We start from the raw sequence: 23,876 nt of genomic DNA, 5'->3' as shown, positions 1-23,876 counted from the left end.
GAACAGGAACAGGAACAGGAACAGGAACACGGGCAAGAGCACGACCACGATACAGAAACACACAGTACAGGCACCAAACACATACAATGCACGAGCACAAGACAAAGAAACAAGAGGGTATTTATAGGAAACACAAACGAGGGATAACGACATGGGGCAGGTGTGAGACATTAAACACTCAGGGAAAGATAACGAGGAAACAAGAGGAATGGGGCCAATGACAAGACACTGGAGAGAACGTATATTATTGTCAAACGGACAATAATATGTTTCTCTCCACACATAACCAAAGACTTTGTCATGACTCTGCTACAGGACCAAGAAAAACATGACTAAGGAAGCAGAGCCATGACACATGTCCCCCCACCTGGGGAACCAGAACAGTTCATGATGCGTAACAGGATTAAATGAAAAGATCCGAAGATACAGTCAGATATGCGGAGATGGGGATGGAGGTGGGTTTTAGGTGCAACACGATTAAGCAGCTGATAAGGAGCAAAGAAATGCAACTTAAATAGGACGCAGTCTAGCGTGTGTTGTATGACTATTGGTTAACGTTGATTAGCTGGACCTGATGTGCAGCTGATGCAAGATGAACTCACGTGACCTGCCAGAACTAAAGCTACGCTTGATTTTGATTGTATTTGGTGCACCGTTGTAGTTTTCCATTTCTATAGGGACAGATCTGTTCAGTAATTTGTGAGCCGCACATTTCTATCAAATATTTTTTTCATAGTTTTACAGCTTTCAAGCATGCACCTTAAGACGTTATCTTTTTGGCTGAGACACGTGTAGTTTGACCGGCTGATCGATGCTCAGAGAGATACAGCCTGCGTGACTGCCATGCCTGTTTTTCTTCTGCAGACACGTGAGCATCCCCGCTGAGAGGCTGATGAGTGATTGTCATTGTTACCTGCAGCAAGAATCTTCCTTTCTCCATCCCCTCTGAGTGGAATCAAAAGACAGGAACTCCTACGGTTAGATGAGAGAACAATCCCCGGCTTCTTGTTAAGCTGGAGGTAGAAAAAGGGTCTTTTTGATGTCCCTCTGTCACAGCAAATCAGTACGGTCATCCAGTCAGGAGCATCTGATTGGGTATCAGAGGAATACATGTTCTCGCTGAGATAATCCCTAATGTATTACCTGTCAGTCTTTAAAAGAACATTATAATTTGGTGTTTTTTTCAATTACTTTTGTATGAACCTTTGTTCAGATGCTCGTGAGAAACGGTGATGACCCCCTCATGAGAGCGGTAGTCAGTTATGGACAAATAAATGATGTAATGCAGGCCTTCTGGTGTACACATTTGTCCCTGAAGTGCTGTGGAAAAGACCACGACATTTTATGCATTTAGAGGTTTTTTGGAAAAGGTTAAATGCTTAAACGTGGAATAGCCTAAACAATTTTCCTTCATCTCCATCGTTAAGTGTTTAGGCTTTTATGTTTATTGTCTGAAAATGTTCAATGGAATAAACGTTCAGGTCATATGAAATGGTCTGATAAATGCAATCGTGTTTTCCTGATACACACACGTTGTCCAGTCAACGATTTGATGTGTGCACTTTCAGTATATCTGAAAGATTACATTTTTTGAAAATTTGCTTTTTGGCAATTCATCTGTAAAACAAGTGCAAATTTCTAGTGTTTAATAAATAAAAGGTTCACTAAGGGGCCATTCACATTTCGCGTCTTTTGCGTGCACATATTCATTATTTTAAATCTAGACATGCGACAAGCGCGCTCAAATAGGGAGCCGCAAAGAGATTAAAATATTTCAACTTTTTTGAATGTCGCACGTGCACCGCAGATCATGTGACAAGAACCAAGCAGTGTTGGGTAAATTACTCTGAAAAAGTACCGAATTACTAGTTACTAATTACATATTAAATAGTGTAATTAGATTACTGTACAAATTACACTCTCCAAAAAGTATTTATCTAATTGTTACTAATTACTTTCTATATACAGTATATCAACCTTGTTTAGTTAAGTGATTCAATGATAGACATGAAACGGCTCTTTTAATTCATTCAAATAAATCATATAAAACTACATAAAGTAGTATGATTAACTGACCAAAGTATAACAAATGTGAGAATTAGTTAGACTTTGAATTTTGATGTCAATTCCACTATTGCACACGCATACATTACACACAGTATTTATTTCAATTACATTAGAAGTAACAGTAATTAAATTACAGAGTAATCCCTTACTTTACTCTTTCAAGGGAAAAGTAATTAAATTACAGTAACTAGTTACACCCAACACTAGACCCAAGCAACCAATATAGACAATCTCAGTGAAGACACAGATGATCACAGCATAAATAAATCTAGTAGCAGTAGAGTTATTGCAAGGTATTTTCAGTGCATATAATCCATATATCATGTGTTTATACTTCCTCGTCCCAACGGCTAGCGTGGCCCATCGTTGTTTAGCAATGACAAACGCCAGGAGAGTGCAGTGCGGCACGCGTTTTCCGAACGGTTTTATTGAATGTGAATTGCTCCTAAAACAATTTTATGATAACAAGGTTTATGAACCATTTTATTTATTTAACTGAACAAAATGCCATGTTTTAATTTGGTTTTACCTCAAACAGTCAGTTTGGCATACCAAACCCTTTTAAAGACTTGTGTGCAAGACTGTATTAGCACTATAAAACTGACGCAGTGCTAATAATAGCACGAAAATGCATCTCTACAAACATCACACGCCTACACACATAAAAAAAAAACATACACGCACACGCAGCCACCCACTATTTGCAACATGCTATTAAACACAAAACGCCATCAGTCTCCTCTTCTGTAAATTCCCCTTCTGGAAATGTCTCTCTCCTAACAGGCAGCGAGCTGTGGAGGCATGCAAGCAGGCTGTGTGGAGGTGTGACATCAGATGAAACCGGTAATAAAAGCAGGCTGGAGGCCTGTCATATGTGCATACGGATGAGTTTTACAGCGTAGCCTGTAATTACTCTCGTTCCATGGCCGGATGTAACTAAACATGCATGTTAATGTCGCAGCGGTTGTTGATTAGCATGTTGTGTGTGTGTTTGCATTGTGAACCGTGTTGTTTGATGGAAAACTTTATCCAAAAACTGAATTCTGTCGATATGCGCTCAATCTTGTGTGGTTCCAAATTCAAACCTGTCTAATGTTATTGTTAATGGAAATATTTAGCTATAGTAGCACTTTTCTATTTTTAATGTTGAAAATTTAACCTCCAAAAATGTATGTATGAGTAGTTGGTATGACTCATGCGCAATATTTTAAGACTGTTGCTGTGATTGAGACATGCTTGATCATGAGATAAACTATAACCAATGATGTTTCACGTCAGTGATGTCTAACCTGCATCCTGTGTTGCCAAGAATTGGTCTACTTTTAAACTGTTGGCATGTGATTTTTTCTGCGGAAAACATTTCCTCATGATTTATTCATATTACTTTCCTCTTCTCTAGAGCAGGAAAGATGATATTTTCAGAAATGTCTCAATGGTTTTGTATCCATACGATGGAAGTCAATGAGCTCCCAATGTTCTTCCGAATATCTTTGTATTCTGCAGAAAAAAAATCGTACAAGGATGGAATGACATGAGGATGAATAAATGATGAAAACAATGAAAAAATGTATGGGATTGGCATGTCGACTTTTGGGCATTTTGTTAGTTCGTTTTGATTGGGCTGTGTTGTTATGCAGATCTGGCAACCCTGCCTGCATCATAGTCTGCATGTTTAATTCGAGAATAATGATTTGAGTATAATTATGGCCTTTTTAAAACAATTGGTAAATTTCTCGTTTTATGTTTCACGGAACAAAAAAACAGCATATGGGTATATAACAGCCAAAGCAACATAAGTCAAATAAGGTCTGAGACGAAGCAGGAAGGACGTCCGTGACCTTTTCTGAAATGTCCTCCAAACATGCTTCTTCCCTGCTCTGTAGTTTTGCCCTTTGAGCCTGGATTGTCTTGTAAAGGGATGTTTTTATGTTCTACCCTGAAGCCGAGGGAGGTAATGACACACTCTCTCTGTATACGTGTTTTTGTGTGTATATTACACAGACTGGTTCCAGCTGGGTTTATGCTCAGTCGGAGCCGGCGTGAGTCACTTTGGGTGTATAATGCATTATGGCAGCTCACACTGGTCTGTCATCATTTTTGGATCCAGTGTTCCATCTTATCCGCACTGGTTTGTTATTGAAACTCAGTGTGAACGTACACAATTACGCATACAAGCAGGCGTACGTCCCATCATGCAGCGGTGAGAGCAGCTAGTGTTTCCCTTCAATACACCAGCTGTTTGAGCTTTGTTCCAAAACCTAGTGAGCTACCTACCTAGACGGGATTATTTTGCATCATAGGCATGATCCAGACACAAAGGTTGTCCGTAACAGTGAATGTGATGCAGGTAAGCGGGAGGATTCCTAGATGTGTTTGTTGCTGGAATTACATACCTGTCAAAATAACAGAACAAAATAATTGAACCTTCAGAGGGTAATGACAGGTTCAAAATAATTTTTAATGGCACAACCCCAGCCTTATAAATGAACAGTTCCCCCTAAAAAATTGTCTTTATTTTATTTTTTCACCCTTACGTTGTAAAGAAAACCCTATATGGCTTTCTTTGTTTTTCAGAACCAATGCAAAGGTTTTTTAAAAAAAAAACGTTTGTTTTGCTTTTTCTGTTTACAGTGGGAGTGGATACAGTATGTTACGCGACAAGCGACAGTGCATCTAGTTTACAAACCTTTTTTATTTCTTCAACATCGCCGCTGACAGCTCTGCCCACCTTCCAATTTTGTATTCATAAAACATACGCATACATGCATATATTTAAGACATATAAACATGAATAAACATTTATATAAAAATAATAATAATATATACGTGTATGTTTATGTGTCTATAAATACAAAATTAAAATGCACAGTAAACAGACATATATTATGTAAACACAAACTTTTATTCTGGGTGTTTGACACCCCTACAAAATAGAATTATTTGACTTATAAATAGCCTCTTTCTATCAGTATTTCATTGCATTGTGTTCTCTATAGTCCATTGTATCGAACTGTATCGAGTCTGAGTCAAGTATGTTGTTCAGCTCACGTGAGTAGTACACCATGTATGTGCCCAAGTGAGCAACAGTGGAGTCATTTATGAGGTCTAGGACGCCCATGTAAACAGCAGACAGTGAGGGAGCTCACTAGCTGGAAAAGAGTCAAGAAATCCCTGTTTACAATTCAAGCCAAGAGATTCCCTGAATACACGGCAGCCTTGTGTTGGGAAGAGCAACACGTTTTATGCTGAATAGGCGGGATAAAAAATAAACAGAGCAGCACAAAGTGACAGGGAAGCTCTGTGGAGATGGATAGTCTATTACCTGGAGAGAGAGAAGTACAGTTTGGACAGCTGAGATAGACAGGATGGAAAAGTGGTTGATTGGTAGAGGAGCGGCCTTTAAAGAAGATACACATTGTTCCGACGGAGGTTCACGCTACTTTGTCTCGCCATCTGGCCCAGGAATCCCCCAGTGATGTTAGTGTTGATATTGGGGGCCAGGAGAACTAATGTAACAAGGCCCAGAATTACCTGGCACTCCCTTGAGGCATTAATGAAGATTGTTGGTGAAGAATAGCGATGCAGAATATTTCTGTAATAATAAAGTAAATTACCACTCATTTTGTTGGATTACGAGGAGACAGACGTGCATGATCAATCTACATTTTCTTTCGTTGTATCATCGTAAGAATGATAAAACGCACCATCAAATACACGCCTAATGTACATCCATTGCACTTAAAGGCACAATGATTTTTGCATTGAAATACAAACACAAAACATCTGAGGAGGATATACATGAATGCGGCATTACTAAATCTAAGCAAACATTTTATGTTAAGCGTCTGAAAGAAGGTTGGACAGCAACAGGCAACCCCTCCCTTTATCTCACCACAATGACACCCGCTTTCATTTTACTCAAGCTCTGATCTTGGTGAAAGTCAGGATTGTTGGACATTAATGCTCTCACTGAAGGTTGGAGGAAAGTGAAGTATCTGTGGATCTGTTGGTACGAGAGGTGAGGGCCGCTGCATTATTGATGGCGCTCATTCAGCTTGACTGAGCAAACTGACAACTCAAACAGATTATTGACCGGCATCTCGGAGTCTCTGAGCGGGTGCGTGCCATGAGATGATGTACACTCTCACTCAATACATCAGTGCATAACCCTGTTAAGGGCTCTTAGTGCTGCGGGAGACACGGTAGGAACCTGTTGCTTAAGTAAATTCTTGTTTTCCTGCGAGTTGTTCTCCAGTTTCAAATCGGGCTTGATCTTTGAGGAGACAAAACCACGAAATACTGAAGGATAGCAGGAAGGGGTTATTAGGATGTTGTGGCAGGTTCCCAGGGTGTTTCTAAGGAGTTGCTAAGGTGTCGTTTTTATTGGGTGGTTGTAAAGTTGTGCAGGATGTTCTGGGTGCTCGCTAGGATGTCGGTGTTTTGGATAGTTAGGTGGTTACTTACTGGCCAAAGAAAAACTCACCCAAAGTTTTAAGACTTGTACACACCGGGACGAGAATCGCATGCGCTTATTGCCAGCGTGCTTCGAGACGTTTTTCAACGTTCATACCCAAGTGATTTTCACTGGTGATGAGCCGTAACGTGCAAATTCACTCCCCGACATGGATGGCGCTTAATGAAAAACAGAAATACCCGTTACACAAGGAGGCGCTGCGCAACTTTATGATTCTGACGCACGCTTGACACACAGAAGAAGAATTCATCTTGCTTCCTCTTCATCAATGTGTGCTCGGCAAGACTTGCTCGAGCGCCACCAAGTCGTGTTTTACTGTAACTTCAGCAGCTGGCATGTGAACAAAAGCGGCAATCTCATTGGTCGGCCAGTTTTTAATGCGGCGCGTCAAACGAAAGAAACGAGCCATGAGGCGTTTAAAAAAAATGACGCTTTCACAGCGTTTTGCGCGTCGGTGTGCACACTCACATTGGCACCCATTGTTTAGTCACGAGGCGTGCGATTATCGTCCCGGTGTGCACAAGCCTTTAATGATACAGATTTGACTTGGTCTTCGTTGTAAGTTGCCTGTACCTACAATAGCACGCCTCTTCTGAACTCAGCAGGCCCCCAAATTTGATGTATCATTCCAAGCACAAACTTGAAATAGCAATCACAAACACTAATGATACAATGCTACGAGAACTAAATATTAAAACCAAAACACCCATAGTCCTTAGCATGAAAAACAGGATTTTCCTTTCCATTAAAAAAATGATTTTATGATCGTGCACTATTTCTGTAACGTCCTGTGGACCTGGTTAAATTGACCCGTGTTGGATTGAATGCAATTTGCTAAAAGTCACACTATAAAAAACAACAAAGAATCAGGTACAAACAATACACTTTTGAAATCAACACTTGTTAAGAGTTGCAAAAAATATATATTTTTTAAATTCGATTGATAAAAATGTAATGTTTTGACAAAATTTGTAACTGAACAGCAGTCATTTTGCGTATTCATTTTTTTTTTGTTGTCAACTTTTTTGTTTATTTTAATTTATGTTCAAAACATCATGAAAAACTGAACAATTTAAACGCAGACATTTTTTTGTTATGCTGGTTGAAAGTTTCTTCACATTTTGATAACAAGTGGCCTAAATATATTTATATAAATAAATACCTTTTGTGGAAGGCACAAGACCAAATGTTTGTCCAATTATTGCATTCGGTCTAAATGCAATTACAGGATGCCCTACTTCTTGTCAAACTATGTATTTGGATAACAATATAGACTCTGTAAGTGCTCCATCCATTGGAAATAAACCTTGACATGAAACATCCCAGTGTTTATTCCCTGTGACATTGTAGTGGACTGTATTGTATTTCCGCCTCAGTGTTCTTTGAATTCTGGGAAGTTATATTTGAATCAAACACGCCTCCTTTGTGCTGCTGATGCAATGAGCCACAGAAACACTGTGTTAGGTACATGCAGTTTAAAGAGCCGACAGAAATGCTATTTCAATCCTGTTGATGGGTTTTTTTTCGTCAAAAGCAGGCACAAAGTGAACAGAAAATTACAGTTTGATGCAACTGCATGATGCAAATAAGGATGAAATAGAAGAAAATGCTTCGGACAAAACCTACGCTTCCTAATGTAAAAGTCATTAGGTGCAAATTATGAAATATTGCCTCGAATAAAACTTTATGTTCTCTTTTCTTCCCCTCAGCTTTTTCAGCACTATGTTTTAAGTGTTAGGTTACACTTAAAAGCAAAACAGCCACAGTGCTGTGGATTGTATGACAGTGAGCTATTGATCTGTGTGGAATTACAAGTCTCGGTTAAAGTCGATCACTTCGAGACCTGTGTCAGTCGGCGTATTAGCTCTGGTCCGGCTAATGAGCTTTAGAATGCTTCCTCGTGGCCTTTCTTGATAGATGTCAATGAGAAATTTACCCAGCAGTCAAAGTGCAAACTCAGTATTCCACCCAGACAAATCTCGTGCTTTCAAACTCAAAAGAGTGATTTTCCATCTCCCAAACCCTGCGTTCCTCTAAATAGACGTTTAAGGGGAAAATAATGAGAAAACCTTTTCCTTTGTCGGTTTTGGAAGACTGGTGGGTATTTAGAGAAGCAGTGGGGTCTATCACCTCTTTTAAAGTTGATGAAATGGCTTTCCTCTGATGCCTCATTAACGTTTTTGATTGAGTTGCTTAGTGTTTCCTCCTCAAGTCCTTTCCGCCCACTCACGATGGCTCAGACGTTTAGTGCCGCAAATGAGATCTCATTCATTCTCACCGGGGAACGGAGATTATGCACTTGCCTTTTTGTACTATACAAGAGAATGCATCTTTGACTAAAGGAATACTGTGTTTTCAAGCTCTTGCATGTCTGTGTAATAAACTGATTGAAGGCCTGACACAAATAGAACTTGATATTTCATTCATTTTTGCACCATGATGGTTGCATAATACCAAGAGAGATGTGGGCTCTCACAACCTCTGTGTGGGCAAGCCGAAACATTTTCTTCAGGGTTGCGGGAGATACGGGCAATCTCATAGTCATACGTGATATTTGGGGTAGATTCATGATGAGATTTTGAAGTGTTGTCTTGTTTTGTCTCTTTCAGACCTCTCTTCAGCTGTGCAGAAGTTCTCTCAGTCTTTACAAGAGTTCCAGTTTGAATGTATTGGTGATGTGGAAACAGATGATGAATTAAACATCGGTGAGTTTGAATCCGGCCTTGGAAAAGTGGAGATTGCACCGATATATAGGCCAATAATCGGTATCGGTCGATATAAGCACATTTTTACACTATTGGCTATCGGCTGATAGTTTAAGAGAAGCCGATGATCAGGGCCGATATATCCTGTCAATCAAAAGAGGACCGGAAAAGGCAATGAGTTTGTGCTCTGTACATAGAAAATGTTAACAAACACCACTAGTTTGATGCTCAGTAATAATAGTCATTATATGAATTAATAACATTCAGAAAGTTAAGAAATATTAATTTAATTGTCAGAATCGGTATCGACAGATAACATTCTGAATAATCAGAGTATCGTGGAGAAATTTACTGAGGGTGCATCTCTATTGAAAAGAAAGATTTCTTCAATATATCAGTTGTTTCTCCTATTCTGCAAATGAATTATAACCATAACAAGAAATAATTTGGTAACACTTTACAGGTGCTATTAGTTAACATTTGTAAATGCATTAGCGAACATTAGCTAACAATGAACAATTTCGTTTTTCAGCATTTATTAATCCTTGTCAATGTTAGTTCATGTCAATACAGTTATTTATGTTCATGGTGCATTAACTAATGTTAACAACTTTTGATTTTAATAATCTATTAGGAAATACCGAAATTAACATGAATTAATATTAATAAATGCTGTAGGATTATTGCTCATTGTTAGTTCATGTTAGCTAATGCATTAACTAATTGTTTACAAATAGCAACTTATTGTTAAGTGTTACCAATAATTTTGTTGTATCTTGCTTCTCATATGTTTCTTCTGAGTAAAAAGACCTCTGTGATCCTTTACATTTTTAAATGAGATGTTGAAAGAGATTTCAGACGACCTGTTGAGAAGAGCTTTCAGTCGTGTTTCATTTAAAGGAACAGTTCACCCAAACATGAAAATTCTGTCCACCCTCAAGTCCACATCTGTACACATTTCTTTGTTCTGATAAACACAGAGAAAGATATTTGGAAGAATGCTTGTAACCAAACCGTTCTAAGCCACCATTGAAAGACAATTTGCCTTATATTTTTTTTGTTCTGTTGAACACAAAAGAAGATATTTTGAAGAATGGAACAGTTATTGGCCACTTTTGACTTCCATTTTAGTGGTATTTTCCTACTCTGGTAGCCAATGGGGTCCAAGAACTGTTTGGTTGTTTAGGGTTTGGGTGAGTAGATGAAGACAGCTTTTTTTTCTTAGGCGAAATATCTGAGATGCAGAAGACTTAAGCACAACTTTCCATTGGTTCTCCGTTTGATCTCATTGACGTCCAGGAGAAATCACTGAGATTTTTTTCTAATGGGCTGGCTTGAGATATGGCTTGAAAGTCTGCAATCGAAAGAATGTTATTTTTCAATACCATACGTTCCAAGGCTATGCTGTCCACATAGTGAATTCAAATTTTAAGTGAACATTTTCAGACAAAGCAGATACTATTCGAATATAACTGAGAACTCCATTAAGCAGTCAGAGCTATGAAAGATCAACGTCGGAGCAATAAAATGTCCCTCTAAATCCATTACGACCCGGTCTGCTTAACCAATCAAAGACCAGTTTAATGGAAAGTTCTCCTAATGCTCCGAGGGAAAGTTTTCCTCATTTCCCTGCCCACGCTGCATTTTCTCTGTCCCAGATGAACGGGATTGTCATTTGAATCAGGACCTTTCCCTTGAAATTCCTGGAGAGCTACTTGGAGACTTTAGGCCATTGATCACAAACTAAAGTTTTGATGTGCAAGCTGTCACAGAAGCCCTTAGCTGTAATCGTTTTGATTAGTAAACAGATTCCGGTATCAAAATTAGCATCGGGCATGCTGATATCACGTCCCATTCCAGATTTACCTCAACAGGCTGAAAGCTCGCTGAGATTGGCTGGCCGGCATGCATAATGTATTGTATTGATTTGCTTACATTTCAGACAAAGAGGTCTCCGCTCAGCCCTTTAAGAGATCAGAGTAACTAATTGTGATTTGTGTCAGAGATTAAGGAAAATGCAGACCGCTCACCTTCAGCAGGCTTGCAGCAGATGTGCCGAGACTATACACCCTGATGGGTTGATCACTCATCCTGCACCGTCTCTATACACACCCATTCATCTCTCTCTCTCTTTCGCTCATGTGTCATTACTTTGTTTAATATTTCCCCGTCTTGCTCTGTGCATTGTGGGCTGGCTTGACACTCGGACCATCTGTATCTAACAGTCGGCTTCCTTCCTTTTCGTCGCACCAAGCAGCCTGTCATTTACCCAGTAGCTACCTTTTCCCTTAATTTCTAAGCAATCTTGTGATCTCGAAAGCTAATTAAATGTGTTGCGGTGCTACAAAGCAAGCTGATAATACAGAATCTAGTCCAATTTGGCCCTTCCTTACCCCACGTCTAGGCGCCAAACAAGCGTGTGATGAATTTTGCCGTTTTTCTCTGTTGTCTGGTTTAAAGGGATGTTGGTGGTTCAGCCACAATGAGTTTTTTGGATGGCAGCAACACAAAGCCATCAGCCATAAGGAGGCTCGGCTATTGGACGGCTTTAACCATTGTGCAGGGTTTTGTGATTCAGGAAATGTTAATAGGCTGGAAATAATAGGGCTGTGACTGTTGATTTACTAGTGTAATCAATGTTGAGGAATGAACTTTGTGTGCATTTCATGGACAGCTGCATGTTCATAAAACCTGACACTGCGTGTTAGTGTCTATTTGACATGGATCCAGTGTTCTGGTTTTTGGGATCTGTCCATCTAGTGATAGAAGGGTCTCAGCATGGACCGCCCAGCGTCTGTTAATGATAAGCACTCACCAAAATAGCCTCAGAGTGGACCAGACTAAGTGATAGTTCACCCAAAAATGAAAATCTGTCATCATTTATTCACCCTCTTGTCATTTCAAACCTGTATGACTTCCTTTCTTTCGCAGAACACAAAATAAGATATTTTGAAGAATGTTCTTAACTGGCACATATTCGCTTGCATTGGTTCTGTGTCCATACAATAGAAGTGAATGGGTGCCATCACTGTTCGGTGACCTACTTTCTTAAAAATATCTTCTTTTGTGTTCTGCGGAAGAAAGTCATACAGGTTTGGAATGAGAAGAGGGTGAGTAAATGAGGACAGAATTGTCATTTTTGGGTGAACTGTACCTTTAAGCTAATGGTCTACTATGTGAAACAGTACTGTAAAATCTTGACCTTGTAAAATAGTTACGTTTTTTCTTGAGAACAGGTCAGATAAGAATTAGTGATAGTACAATGTATTCACTAGGCAACTGATGGTCACCCTTTTTGTCAGCCAATGTTAGCTTGCCGTTCATTTGGTTCAAATCCAAATCTCCCAATTTTTTTGTAAATAATTGAATTTGTAATCCAATTTGATGTAATGTAAATTATTAAATAAACCTTGTGTATAATGCATGCTTTATTTCATGCCATTGTTTCTTTTTATTGTTTGCTTTCATAAAAATAATCAATTAAATAACAAAAATGTAAGTAGCATACAATTGGCCACTTTGCTAAGGCAAGGCATATTTATTTACATTTATTACAGAAAATTGCAATAATACCATATTATATTTCCATATATTCTGTTTTCCATATTTTTCATAATTACATATTTATCTTTTGGTGCTACTGTCTGTACTTACCCTAGTAAAACAGCAATACATTTAAAATACATTTCTTTCATATTAAAGATGTTTGCACACGGAGTCCAAAGTTTTAGCACATTAGAAAATAAAAACAACCTCACCTTGTGTCAATCTCATTTACACACTTCCTCCAAAATGTCAGTCCGTCGTAAAAAAAATTGGGCGAATTGAAAATTTGATTAGCAAAGTTTCTGTGCGTGACAAATTTTTAGGATGACGTTTTTGAATAATACCAGTCTTTTAAAGGCAGGGTAATTGCCTGATTGACAACAAAATACTACCACACAAAGAGGAACACGCCCCTTCCAGCATTGCTCCACCCTCAAACATGCTGTGCAACGCAGGCATGAAATGCTTAGCTTTACCATAGCCTAGACCACACGAATAATGATGCAAATGAATAAAATAAGCGAAGACGACACGTGTATCTATGGTTCCAGATAAACAATGACGCTCAAAACTGCTCCGTTACACAGCTAATATATTACTACAACAATAACATATCTTGGTTCTGACAAACAACAAAACCTATGTTACTCACACACTGATCCGAATCAAAGCAACCTTCTCGGGGTTGATTTTTAGACGATCTTTATCTCCAACGCCTCTCTGCTGGAGAGCCTTCACTATAGTATTGCGGGTGTTAACGTATCGCTGCTAAAGCCTTCGCCATAGTAGTCCTAGCTCCTGCCTGACTTTTATCCCTCTTTTTAAACTTAAAGGGGTCATATGGCGCGAATACGTGTTTTTCTGTGTCTTTGGTGTGTTATAAGTTTCCCATGCATGTATTAGACACGTAAAATTGCAAAAATTAAAGTGTCGGAACAAAAGATGAATTCTATCTAAAAGCGAATGCTCACCCAGACCTGCCTGAAACGCCTCATGTAACCACAGCCCCACAATTCTACGTCAGTTCGTGGTATGAGTTGACTAAGACCGCCCAAATGTATACGCAAGATGTATACCTGATGTTCCAGATATGGTAAGAGGCGTTACATTTCCGTCACCAGTGTTGGGTAAGTTACTCTGGAAAAGTAATGAATTACTAGTTACTAATTACATATTCAGTCGTATTTAATTACTTATTACTAATTACTTTCCATATCCTACATCAACCTTGATTAGAATTGATTCAAGGATAGACATGAAATGGCTTATTATTTTATTCATTCAAATAGCTACATAAATTATTCTTATTAACTGACCAAAGTATACAAATGTGAGAAGGATACATTAAAGCATACATTAAAGTTAGACTTATAATTTTGATGTAATTTCCACTACTGAATATATTACACAAAGTATTTAGTTTAATTACATCAGAAGTAACTGTAATTAAATTACAGAAAAAATAAGAGTAATCCCTTACTTTACTTTTTCAAGGGAAAAGTAATTAAAATACAGTAACTAATTACTTAGTAACTAGTTACACCCAACACTGTCCGTCACGCGCTTGCAGTATTCAACCAATCACTACGCACTGGTTAACTGGCCAATCATAGCACACCTCGCTTTTCAGAGCGATGAGCTTTGTAAAAAATCTGCGCGTTTCAGAGAGGCGGGGCAAAGAGAAGATACAAACATGCACGGTATGTGGAAAATACAGCGTTTTTTAACCTTAAATCGTGTATACACATTGCATTACATCTAAAACAAATGATAATATTAGTTTTAGCCGTGTCATATGACCCCTTTAAAATCCACAGACCCTTTACTTTTACATAATGAATAAGACCTCGCTCTTTCTACAGTCTTTCTAATGCCCGCTTGCTCTCTTCCCTCCGTCAACATGAGCAGACATGCCCCCTACTGCTGATTGGCTACAAATTTGTTTCGGTACCTGGCCCGACTAAGTTTAATTAATGAAGCGTTTTTGGAAAAAAAAATGATGCAAGATATTTAAAGTTTACCTGAAGTATGCTTGCAATATTTCCACTTTGGCACAATCAAATATACTTCAGTATATCTTTAGTTGGACTATTTAAGTGCATTAAGCACACATTTAGTTGTTCCAAATTAGCAGACTGACAATATAGACATAGATTTGCATTATGCTTAGCATTAAATACAATTTAAAATAAAATACAAAAAATACAAATTTTAAAAACATTTAAGTAGATGTATTTTTCACTGCGGTATGTAAAGCTCCTTTGCAACAATGCAAAAGTGTGAAAAGAGCTACAGAAAAAAAATGAATGGATTTGTACAGCACATTTAGAAAGCAACAGTTTTAAAATATATTGGCAAAAGATACATGAGAAGTAAAAAAAAGAAATCAATTAGATTTCAAAATGTATAAAAGAGAGACAGATAATTAGACATTGTCAAACCCTGAATGGCCAGGGGAAAGAAGTTCACATCTGTCACACCTCATGGAAAGTTTTCAAAGTGTCTGTTTCACAGTATCCAGCTCTAAAAGGGTAAGATTACTCTTACTGAAGAAAAATGTAATTGTCTTTTGGAATCAATCTGGTCATCGATGAAAGTGAGCTCTCACAGTGACTTGACCGGACCCCATGTGTGCTGTGGGACCAGAATCTTGATGCAACGAGCCTCAATCTACTTTGAAGCTCCATCCGGCCCGCGACGCATCAGCAGTCTGTCTGGCGGTACAGACAGGGTCAGCTGACCTCCTATCGATTTCATCCCATGACTTCCCGCTGTGACATTCACAATCCACACCAGTTATCCTGAAATCAATCCCACAGAAAGATTGATGTAGAGAAATATTAATTGTCCTAAAAGTACAAGCCCGTCTCCAGCCGGGATGAGGCGAGCGCTGTTTCTTTTCAATCTATCTTTCTCTTTTCCTTCCTGTTTGTCTCGCGCTATCTCAGTTTTATTTTTCTCTTTTTAGTTTTAGTTTTCTTACTAAGCTTCAAACTCAAAATCAACTTCTAGCTTTCCATTTTCAAAATCGATTCCAAAAATCTTTTTTTTTTTTGGAGCTCAGTCTTGACTGACATCTGCAGTCACACACTTCGATTTGTAAACAGCTTTGGTTTTGTCTGAATAGTTTTTAAATTAACACCGAATCACAAAGAAATTACAGCTTTGAAGCACCATCTTGTTGGAGCTCTGTATCGTCCCGATCTTGATTTATGGAGAACACATTACAGGTTTCTAAATGAGAGGGCTGTTCTGTGACTGCCTGTCTCATCATCTCTTCTCAAATGTGTGTACGTCAGTTCTGTTCCTGTCCTAGGCTAGAAGCTCATTTCTGAGATTGACTCATCAGATCTGTCATTTTCCCCATTAACCTGTGAGTGATACTTCTGCTTTAACCTCTCTTATCCGCTATATCCTGCCTTAAGTACCTCATCTCGTTCAATAATGACGTCCATCCTCAGCTTCTTCCCTCATCTTCTACATCAAATCTCTCACTTTCTCTCTCATTCTCATTGCCTTATCTTATTTATTCTCTTTTTAAGGAAGTAAAAAGCAGTACAGACGGTACTATGTAAGACGGAACAGAAGGTAATATGTAGTTTCATTAACGGGATAGTTCACCCCCCAATAAATCTTTCACCATTTACTCACCCTCAAGTTGTTTGAAACCTGTATAAATTTCTTTGTTTTGAATGTCAGTTATGAAACAGATCTCATCCTCCATTGATTCCCATAGTATTTATTTTCCCTACTATGGCAGTAAATGAGATCTATTTGATTTCTGACATTCTTCCAAATATCTTCCTTTGTGTTTAGCAAAACAAAAAAATTATACAGGTTTGGAACAACCTGGGTGAGTAAATGATGACAGAATTTTCATTTTTGGGTGAACTATCCCTTTAATGTTTCAATACTCTCTGCATGCTGCTACAAGTCAGCCATTTATATGTTGTTTCACTGAAAAAGTGTACACAACATAGTTGTGAAAGTATCAAAACCATCAATGTTTTTTTTGTTTAAAAGCATTGGATAAAAAAAGTTTAGGGAAGGGCTACATGTTTGGACAAACAATAGCTGATGGTACAGTAGTCATTATTTTTGTAATACTATTTGGTGCAGAAGTATAGACATTTATATACAATCTCATGGTCCAGTAATTCATATTCATTTATTTCAGAAATATTTCATTTATACATTTTCATTCAAATCTAAATTGCATGTTTTATTTCAGTCTCCTTTCACCCCAGTGCATTAGGTTTAAGGTCTAGCTTCATTGTTGTTTTTCTTATAATAATCATGCGTTTTTGTACAATTCTCGTTGTATGAATTCATAGGAAATTGCCACCTTATAAAAATATTTTTCTGTATGATGATCAGGTTGGAAACTATGCATCTTCCACAAAAGAAATGCATATAAACATAAATACTCTTTGTTTTTTATTTGGCTTTTACGTTTCCTGAAGAGCATGTCATTTACATACAGTATATCAAAATGTTTAATTATGTGTAAACAATAATAATAATAATAACTTCACTTTATATAGCGCCTTTAAAAGTAGCATCTCAAAGTGCTTTACATAAGAAAGAGAAAATAAAAGTAATAGAAATTCACAATTATAATAAAATTCAAGGAAAATAACAACAAGATAGAAACAAACAAAAAACAGATAAGAATAAAAACAGACAAAAAAATAAACTAAACAAATAATACAAAGCAAAACTAAATAAAAACTAGATACGCACATCACATAAAAGCTACCATAAAAAATTAAGTTTTAAGAGAATATTTAAAAATAATAAGAGATTCTGCATTTCTAATCTCAAGGGGTAGGGAATTCCATCATTTTGGAGCCAGAGAGGAAAAATCCCCATCGCCCATGGATTTTAATAATAATATATTGTTTATTTCTTATATTTTTGTATTGTTCAGAACTAAATGTCACGTGCAAATGATCTGCATGCTTCTGTATGTTCATTTAGTAAAATAAAAAAATTGCCTTGATATTTTTACTTAATAAAAATATTTGAATATAGGTTAGATTAAATTTACAAACTTCAAGCATTGCACATTATTTAGCTAGTAATCACATTTCTTTTCTGCAATGGGTATTTATTTAACGCATAGTTTCTACAATTTAAAAATAAACAAAACCAAAATAATTTTGGGTTAAAATTAGTTTTTAAGCAATTTTAGAGCAAATAACATTAAAATGTTGGATGTCGCCAAAAGCCTAAAAAATATCGAGATATAGCTCAAACAATTTTACTGCCCAGTGCTAATAGTGAATCTGCTCTGTTCATGTCTGGAATGAATGGGTGTTTTTGGAGTGTTTTGGGAAATGGCGGGCCTGCGTTCAGATGTCCGTAGCTGCTAAAAGCCAGAGAGCGTAAATGCACAAAGAGAGGTGGGTGGCTATCTGGACCGCTGGTCTGGTAGTTATGTTTATAGACTTGGCATGCTGCAAATGCCCAAGCCCAAGCTGAGTTAAAGTCCATCCAGGGAGTACACACAAAATAAGACCAAGTTTAGCTTTGGCATTACTTGGCCATACCATTTATCCCATGTAGGGTCATGATGTATCCAGGTAAAAAACGTAAAATATAGTATGTGCAAACTTCATTGTTTATAAATATTTCTAGTTAACCAGTCGATCCATAGTATCTCAAAACAGCAGCAAACACAAAATAACATTTAAGTATTGCTGAAGATAAATTATTGAACGCTGCTCTTTCTACATTTTGACCGAAAGCAGAGGACGGTCTTTCTTAACTGTGCTGTATTGATTTAGGTTCATGGAATCATTTCTATTGTTCATTCTGCATTCACCGTAAATGCTGAATCATTCATGGCAATAAATCAATGCTAACTGCGTCTCCCTAACTGCATTTCTATTGACCCACATGAATCAAATTATTATATGTTTGAACTTTAACCGGCAAATGCAAATGGATTAATAACTGTGTTTTTCTCTCTCAGCTCAGTCCTTTAAAGAGTTTTCCCAGCTGCTTACCACCATGGAAGAAGAGAGAAGACGGCTGGTAAGAAGTGACATTATGCCAAATATCAGCATCTCAGTAACCTATCAGTAAAACGTAAATCTCTTTATCAATGACAAAAAAAGTATTTCATTTTTTGTCATTGTACTATAGCAACACCAAACCTTTTGGGACATGTACTATATTAAAACATTTGGAACAATACAATGTTATTTGATCTTGTGTAATGACAATAGTATGATTTTAATATTCAAAATATTCCCCCGAAATGTCATTGTCTTGTAAATGAACAGGCCAAAAGCATTAAAAGTTGTCCATTTTCAGTTGAAAACATTATTGAGTGAACCAAGACATGCACGGTAGTAATCCTACAGATCCAGTAAATGTTGTCATATATCTGATACTATCACATGCTGTACTGTTGTACCACCACAGTAGCCATTTGTAAAGAATGATAGAGTTTATTCTGTTTTGCTGTTTCTCATGATCTAATTAACACCTCACAACATATTTATTAACAGAACTGCTAATGAGAAAGTAAACAAACAGAGTTTTTTTTCTGGTGGGTAAAACAGCAGCATGTCCGGACAAGTGTGACTTTAGCAGATAAGACGCAGTAATGTGTTTTTAATCAACATATTGTAGTAGACAAGTCAGTTAGCATACAACAACAACTTACCTTTACCATAGGGATGCTAGTCTATGTAGTATTGTTTCTGGTTGCTGGTGGGCGAAGTGTGTGTTTTAGAACAGGCAAAATGGGAACATCCGATTCCAGTAAGTCGGACGCATTACTGTGTGTTTTGACACAAAAGCCTTTTTATTTTAGCCCATCAGCCCTATTTTCTACCAAAGGCCTCTTTATGTTTGTCATTATTGTCTACCAGTTACAGTAAATTAAATCAACCAGGATACACTGATATAAACATGTACTTTCATTTACCTCATATTCTTACATTTCGTCTTGAATTTCAAGCTATAAAAATAGCAATGCTGGTCAAAATCTGAAGTAACATACAGAAAAGCCACGTGTAATGTAAAGTGCCATCAAACTCCATCAAATCTCCTGAAAAAGCAACCCATGAACAAAACATTTTCAGAACAGTAAGAATATCACATCAGGGTGCAGGCAGACTGTTGCTACGGTACATTCACTTACTGAAAAATACAAAACCCGGTCATTTTAACATTTTCGTTCAGTCATTTTAAAACCTCTTTAGGTTCGGGGGGTAGTGTTTTTGCACAATTATAACTAGCATGTTTGGTCCTCTTACAATCTTAGACACCAAGTTGAGCATTCAGCTCAAATAAATGACGAATGGTGTGTTTATCTCTTTTATGTCTCTAGTGTCACTCTAAGACTCAGTCTTATACTGTGACCTCAGCGCTCTGATCTTCATAAGTGATTTAATATAATGTCAGACAATGAATAATGGGGTGCATTTTAGGCTAAATTCGTAACCTTTGAATTTATGGCTGAAATAAATTAATTTGTATTAATTCATTTTATAGAGAAACAAAACACTGTTGAAGGTAAGAGCCTCAGCAGATTTGATTTCCTCCTCCTCTCCTTTAATCTAAAACATGAATCTGCTTTCAGACATCTATCTGAATAGTTTGATGTAACAACACTGTACAATTGTGCAAAGAAACGTCAAGGTTCAGACAGGGAGAAGTCTATAAGAGAGAAAAATCACAGACATCTTTCATTTCAGTGGTTTCTTCTAGACATAATTGAGATTAAATGGAGCGCAAATGGAAACTTGTATTGTAATAGTCTTGCTTTTTAGATTTCTCTTCAAAGCAAAAGGCTATATACAGTAATATAAGTATCTCCTTTTGAGTTTCTTCACAAGGTCTGTCCAGATCAGCCTGACCTCACAGAAATGAGTAACTATTTTACGAGGTGGCTAACACGACTATTTGATACAGCAATACTGAAGCCCCTCCCCCTTGCCTTAAAGTATTTGGGCCCTATTTGAACGATCTAAGCGCATGGTCTAAAGCGCACGGCTCAAGTGTACTTATGTCCACAATAATAATCTTTTAAATTGTAATCCATTTATTTTTTAGATTTGGCATGTTTGTGTGCTGCTGCGCGTCCCTCGTTGCGCGTTGTGCACCCACCGATAGGCGCATATTACTAACGCGCTCTTTTTAAATAACCCTCCAAAAAATTGCGCCGTTGACTTTAGACCAGGTTTCAGTTGGTCAGTGGCGCAGTCTATTTCTGTTGCCTCAAAATAGCAAAGTTCCAACAATGCGCCCGAACACATCTCGTTTTCAGACCAGCACGCCATGGGCGCACAAATGCATTTGCTATTTTAACAACGTGGCGCAGGAGGTGAAAATGATAACTGCATCAGACTGAAACTTGCAGAAAACACACCTGGCGCAGCATTGTGTGATAGGGCCCTTTGAGTCAATGTTTATGTCTCCAAAGAACCAATAATACAAATTTAAGCCATTAATAAAACAGCTGAAAATATTTTAACCTTCACGGTGAGCCGCGTACCAAGACAGAGTATCAGCAAATATTAAAAACAGATCAAACTAGACAATGTTTGCTTTATTTCCTGAGCTTTTTTGTATATTTGAATAAAACCCATATTTCCTAGTATGCTGGAATTTGCCTTTTTGCCAAATATTTTTTTCAACAAATATCTTAACAGTCAGTTTTGTACCATACACTTCATATGTTGATGGCTTAATCAAACATGAGAGGGCATTAAAAGCAAATATTGTTCAAATATCCTCGGACATTACCTTTGCTCAGAACTGTACAGTATTTTGTACATATAAATTCTCTTTAATAATCATCTGTTTATATAATACTATACCCCTGATGAGTCCAGACATCAGCAAAAGACCAGGCTATGCATACGTTTTCTATTTGTCTAAATTATGGATGCATTATGGATGTGACAAAAGGACAAATTTATGAGACACATACTTTGCAGGATTTCTGTGAAGTAAAATGCATAAATCAGAAGCAATAATACCCAACAAATGGAGAAGGGATCATTCTTCATCGAACAAAAAATAGTTGTTATATTTAAATTTTTCCTGTGCCAATATTCCTTTCCCTGTTGTAAAATACATTTGGCCAAAAATGTATTCATAAAATATGAAATGCTACTGTGTGCACAGGCTATTGTGCAGGCAAATGCTAGCCCTCTCCAGTCCCAAATGTCTACATAAAAATGAACATTTTAGGCATAATGTTTCTTGCGTAAAGAAAACGCTGTACTTGTTCAAACAACAAGATCTTTATTTAATGACAACATTACCCTTGAAAGACGTTCAGCTGATGTGGAAAGAACTGCAGTTCAGTCAAGACAGAGGGTGGTGGAGCCATGAGGTTTTACTGACAGTTTGAGCGTATGCGTATCCAACAAGATTTAGTCACAAGCTCTTTTTAACCTATCATTGGCTAAATATTTGTAAAGCAGGCCGACAGATGTAAAGGGTGACCAATAGCACTTATTTAATGAAAGAAAAAAAACACTACCATAAAAGGGCACTTCGGAGTATAAGGGCAAAAAGGGCATGTGCTCTGCACAGGTTGAGCCCTATCTGTGCACATGCCTGGCTTTATAAATCAGTCACTTATAAGGTTACATTTCATTATAAGGTTACATGCCCTAAAAGCAACTGACTGTATAGTCTTCAGAGCAGCGAGCTTGGTTTTGAAACTGAGCCAGTGCTTTTGTTTGCATTGTGAGTCTCTGTTTCAACAATTGACTATCCTCACTGTTTAATCAGACATACTGTAATCCAGGGCCAACCGTGGTTAATGAGAAACCACATGGAATGTGACTGAAATTCACTGAAACGCTCCACTTATTGAACTTAATGTTTCATCACCTCCGGCTGCTTAATTTCGCCTTTTTTAATAGGATGCAATTGCTGTTGGGCAACTTTTGTTATAGGCTTTTTTCTCAGAATGTGATCTGGAAGACAAAGATTCAACGTGCCCTCGCCGCTCCATCTACCAACACATTGTGTCATACATTTTTTAAGAGGGGAATATGAGAGGCAGGAAGGAGATTTTCCAAATATTTTCTATCCCGACCTCCCGAGTCCAATCACTCATGGAAGAGAGCAGCTCCGCTTGTCAGACCCCATTCAAGAGAGCCGTTTATACAGCCAAACCGTCAGTTCTCCGTAGTGGTGTGGGATGGAAGACAGACCGTTCTGATGCAATAATGTCAAACTATTGACACATGCCAGTGAAAGCGGAATCGTGATTATCCATCAGCGTCGTGCCAGGACACAACATCGCTCAGAATGTAAAAATGTACTTGGGTATTTAAAGTGATAGTTCACCCAAAAATGAAAATTCTGTCCTCATTTATTCATCCTCTTGTCATCTTCTGCAGAACACAAAAGACGTGTTATTAACCGGCACCCATTTACTTGCATTGGTTTTGTGTCCATTCAATGGACGTGATTGGGTGCCAGTGTTGTTTAGTTGCCAGCATTCAAAATATGCTCTTTTGTGTTTAGCGGAAGAAAGAAGCTCGTACAGGTTTGAAATGACAAGAGGATGAGTAGATGATGAAAAAATTTTCATTTTTGGGTCAACTATCCCTTTCATATCAGTGAAAACTGGAATGATGTTTGGGGGAATCAACCCCCCCCAAAAAAACATAGCCAAAGCATTTCAATTCAAAATATCTGTCTGTGTCTCATGAACCGTGTGCTTTTACAGCAAAAGAATTGAAACACAATCCTCTGCCCCCACAACCCCCTGCATCCCCCAGTCACATCTGGACTCAATCTACGACCCAAAATAGAAAAAACAATGACCGATAAGAAGCAGCTTTCACCCGTTCTCCAACCGTCCGAACCGTCATGTGTCTCATATTAGTGCCACTTCCTCTTCAGTGGTTTCTTAACTAAAATATAGGCTATATTTCGGTGCCAATGAGGAAGTTTTGGACTCGTCTTTGTATGGACAAGTTGGATTATTGGCACTACTCAGACGTGAAGGTTTTATTACCTCCACAATGGTTTGCTTGGCTCGCCGCCACGTTAGAAATCGGTATCGGTGCCAGCCACCCGAGTGTGTTATTGCGGAGCAC

The 23,876-nt window shown here is 37.8% G+C and overlaps 1 protein-coding gene across 7 annotated transcripts in view; it reads left to right on the top strand.

The window, feature by feature from the left end:
- LOC130562961 (rho GTPase-activating protein 42) overlaps positions 1 to 23,876 on the top strand; it is a 104,613-nt gene that overhangs the window by 17,274 nt on the left and 63,463 nt on the right. For all 7 annotated transcript variants that reach the window (XM_057348320.1, XM_057348319.1, XM_057348317.1 and 4 more), the window contains exons 2-3: positions 9,151 to 9,246; positions 18,770 to 18,831. In XM_057348320.1, the coding sequence (XP_057204303.1) occupies positions 9,151 to 9,246; positions 18,770 to 18,831 (158 nt within the window). The remainder of the gene's footprint in view (positions 1 to 9,150; positions 9,247 to 18,769; positions 18,832 to 23,876) is intronic.

This window comes from Triplophysa rosa, linkage group LG12 (assembly GCF_024868665.1).
Source record: "Triplophysa rosa linkage group LG12, Trosa_1v2, whole genome shotgun sequence".
Classification (NCBI taxonomy): Eukaryota; Metazoa; Chordata; class Actinopteri; order Cypriniformes; family Nemacheilidae; genus Triplophysa; species Triplophysa rosa.
This window is presented reverse-complemented; position numbering and strand designations above follow the sequence as displayed.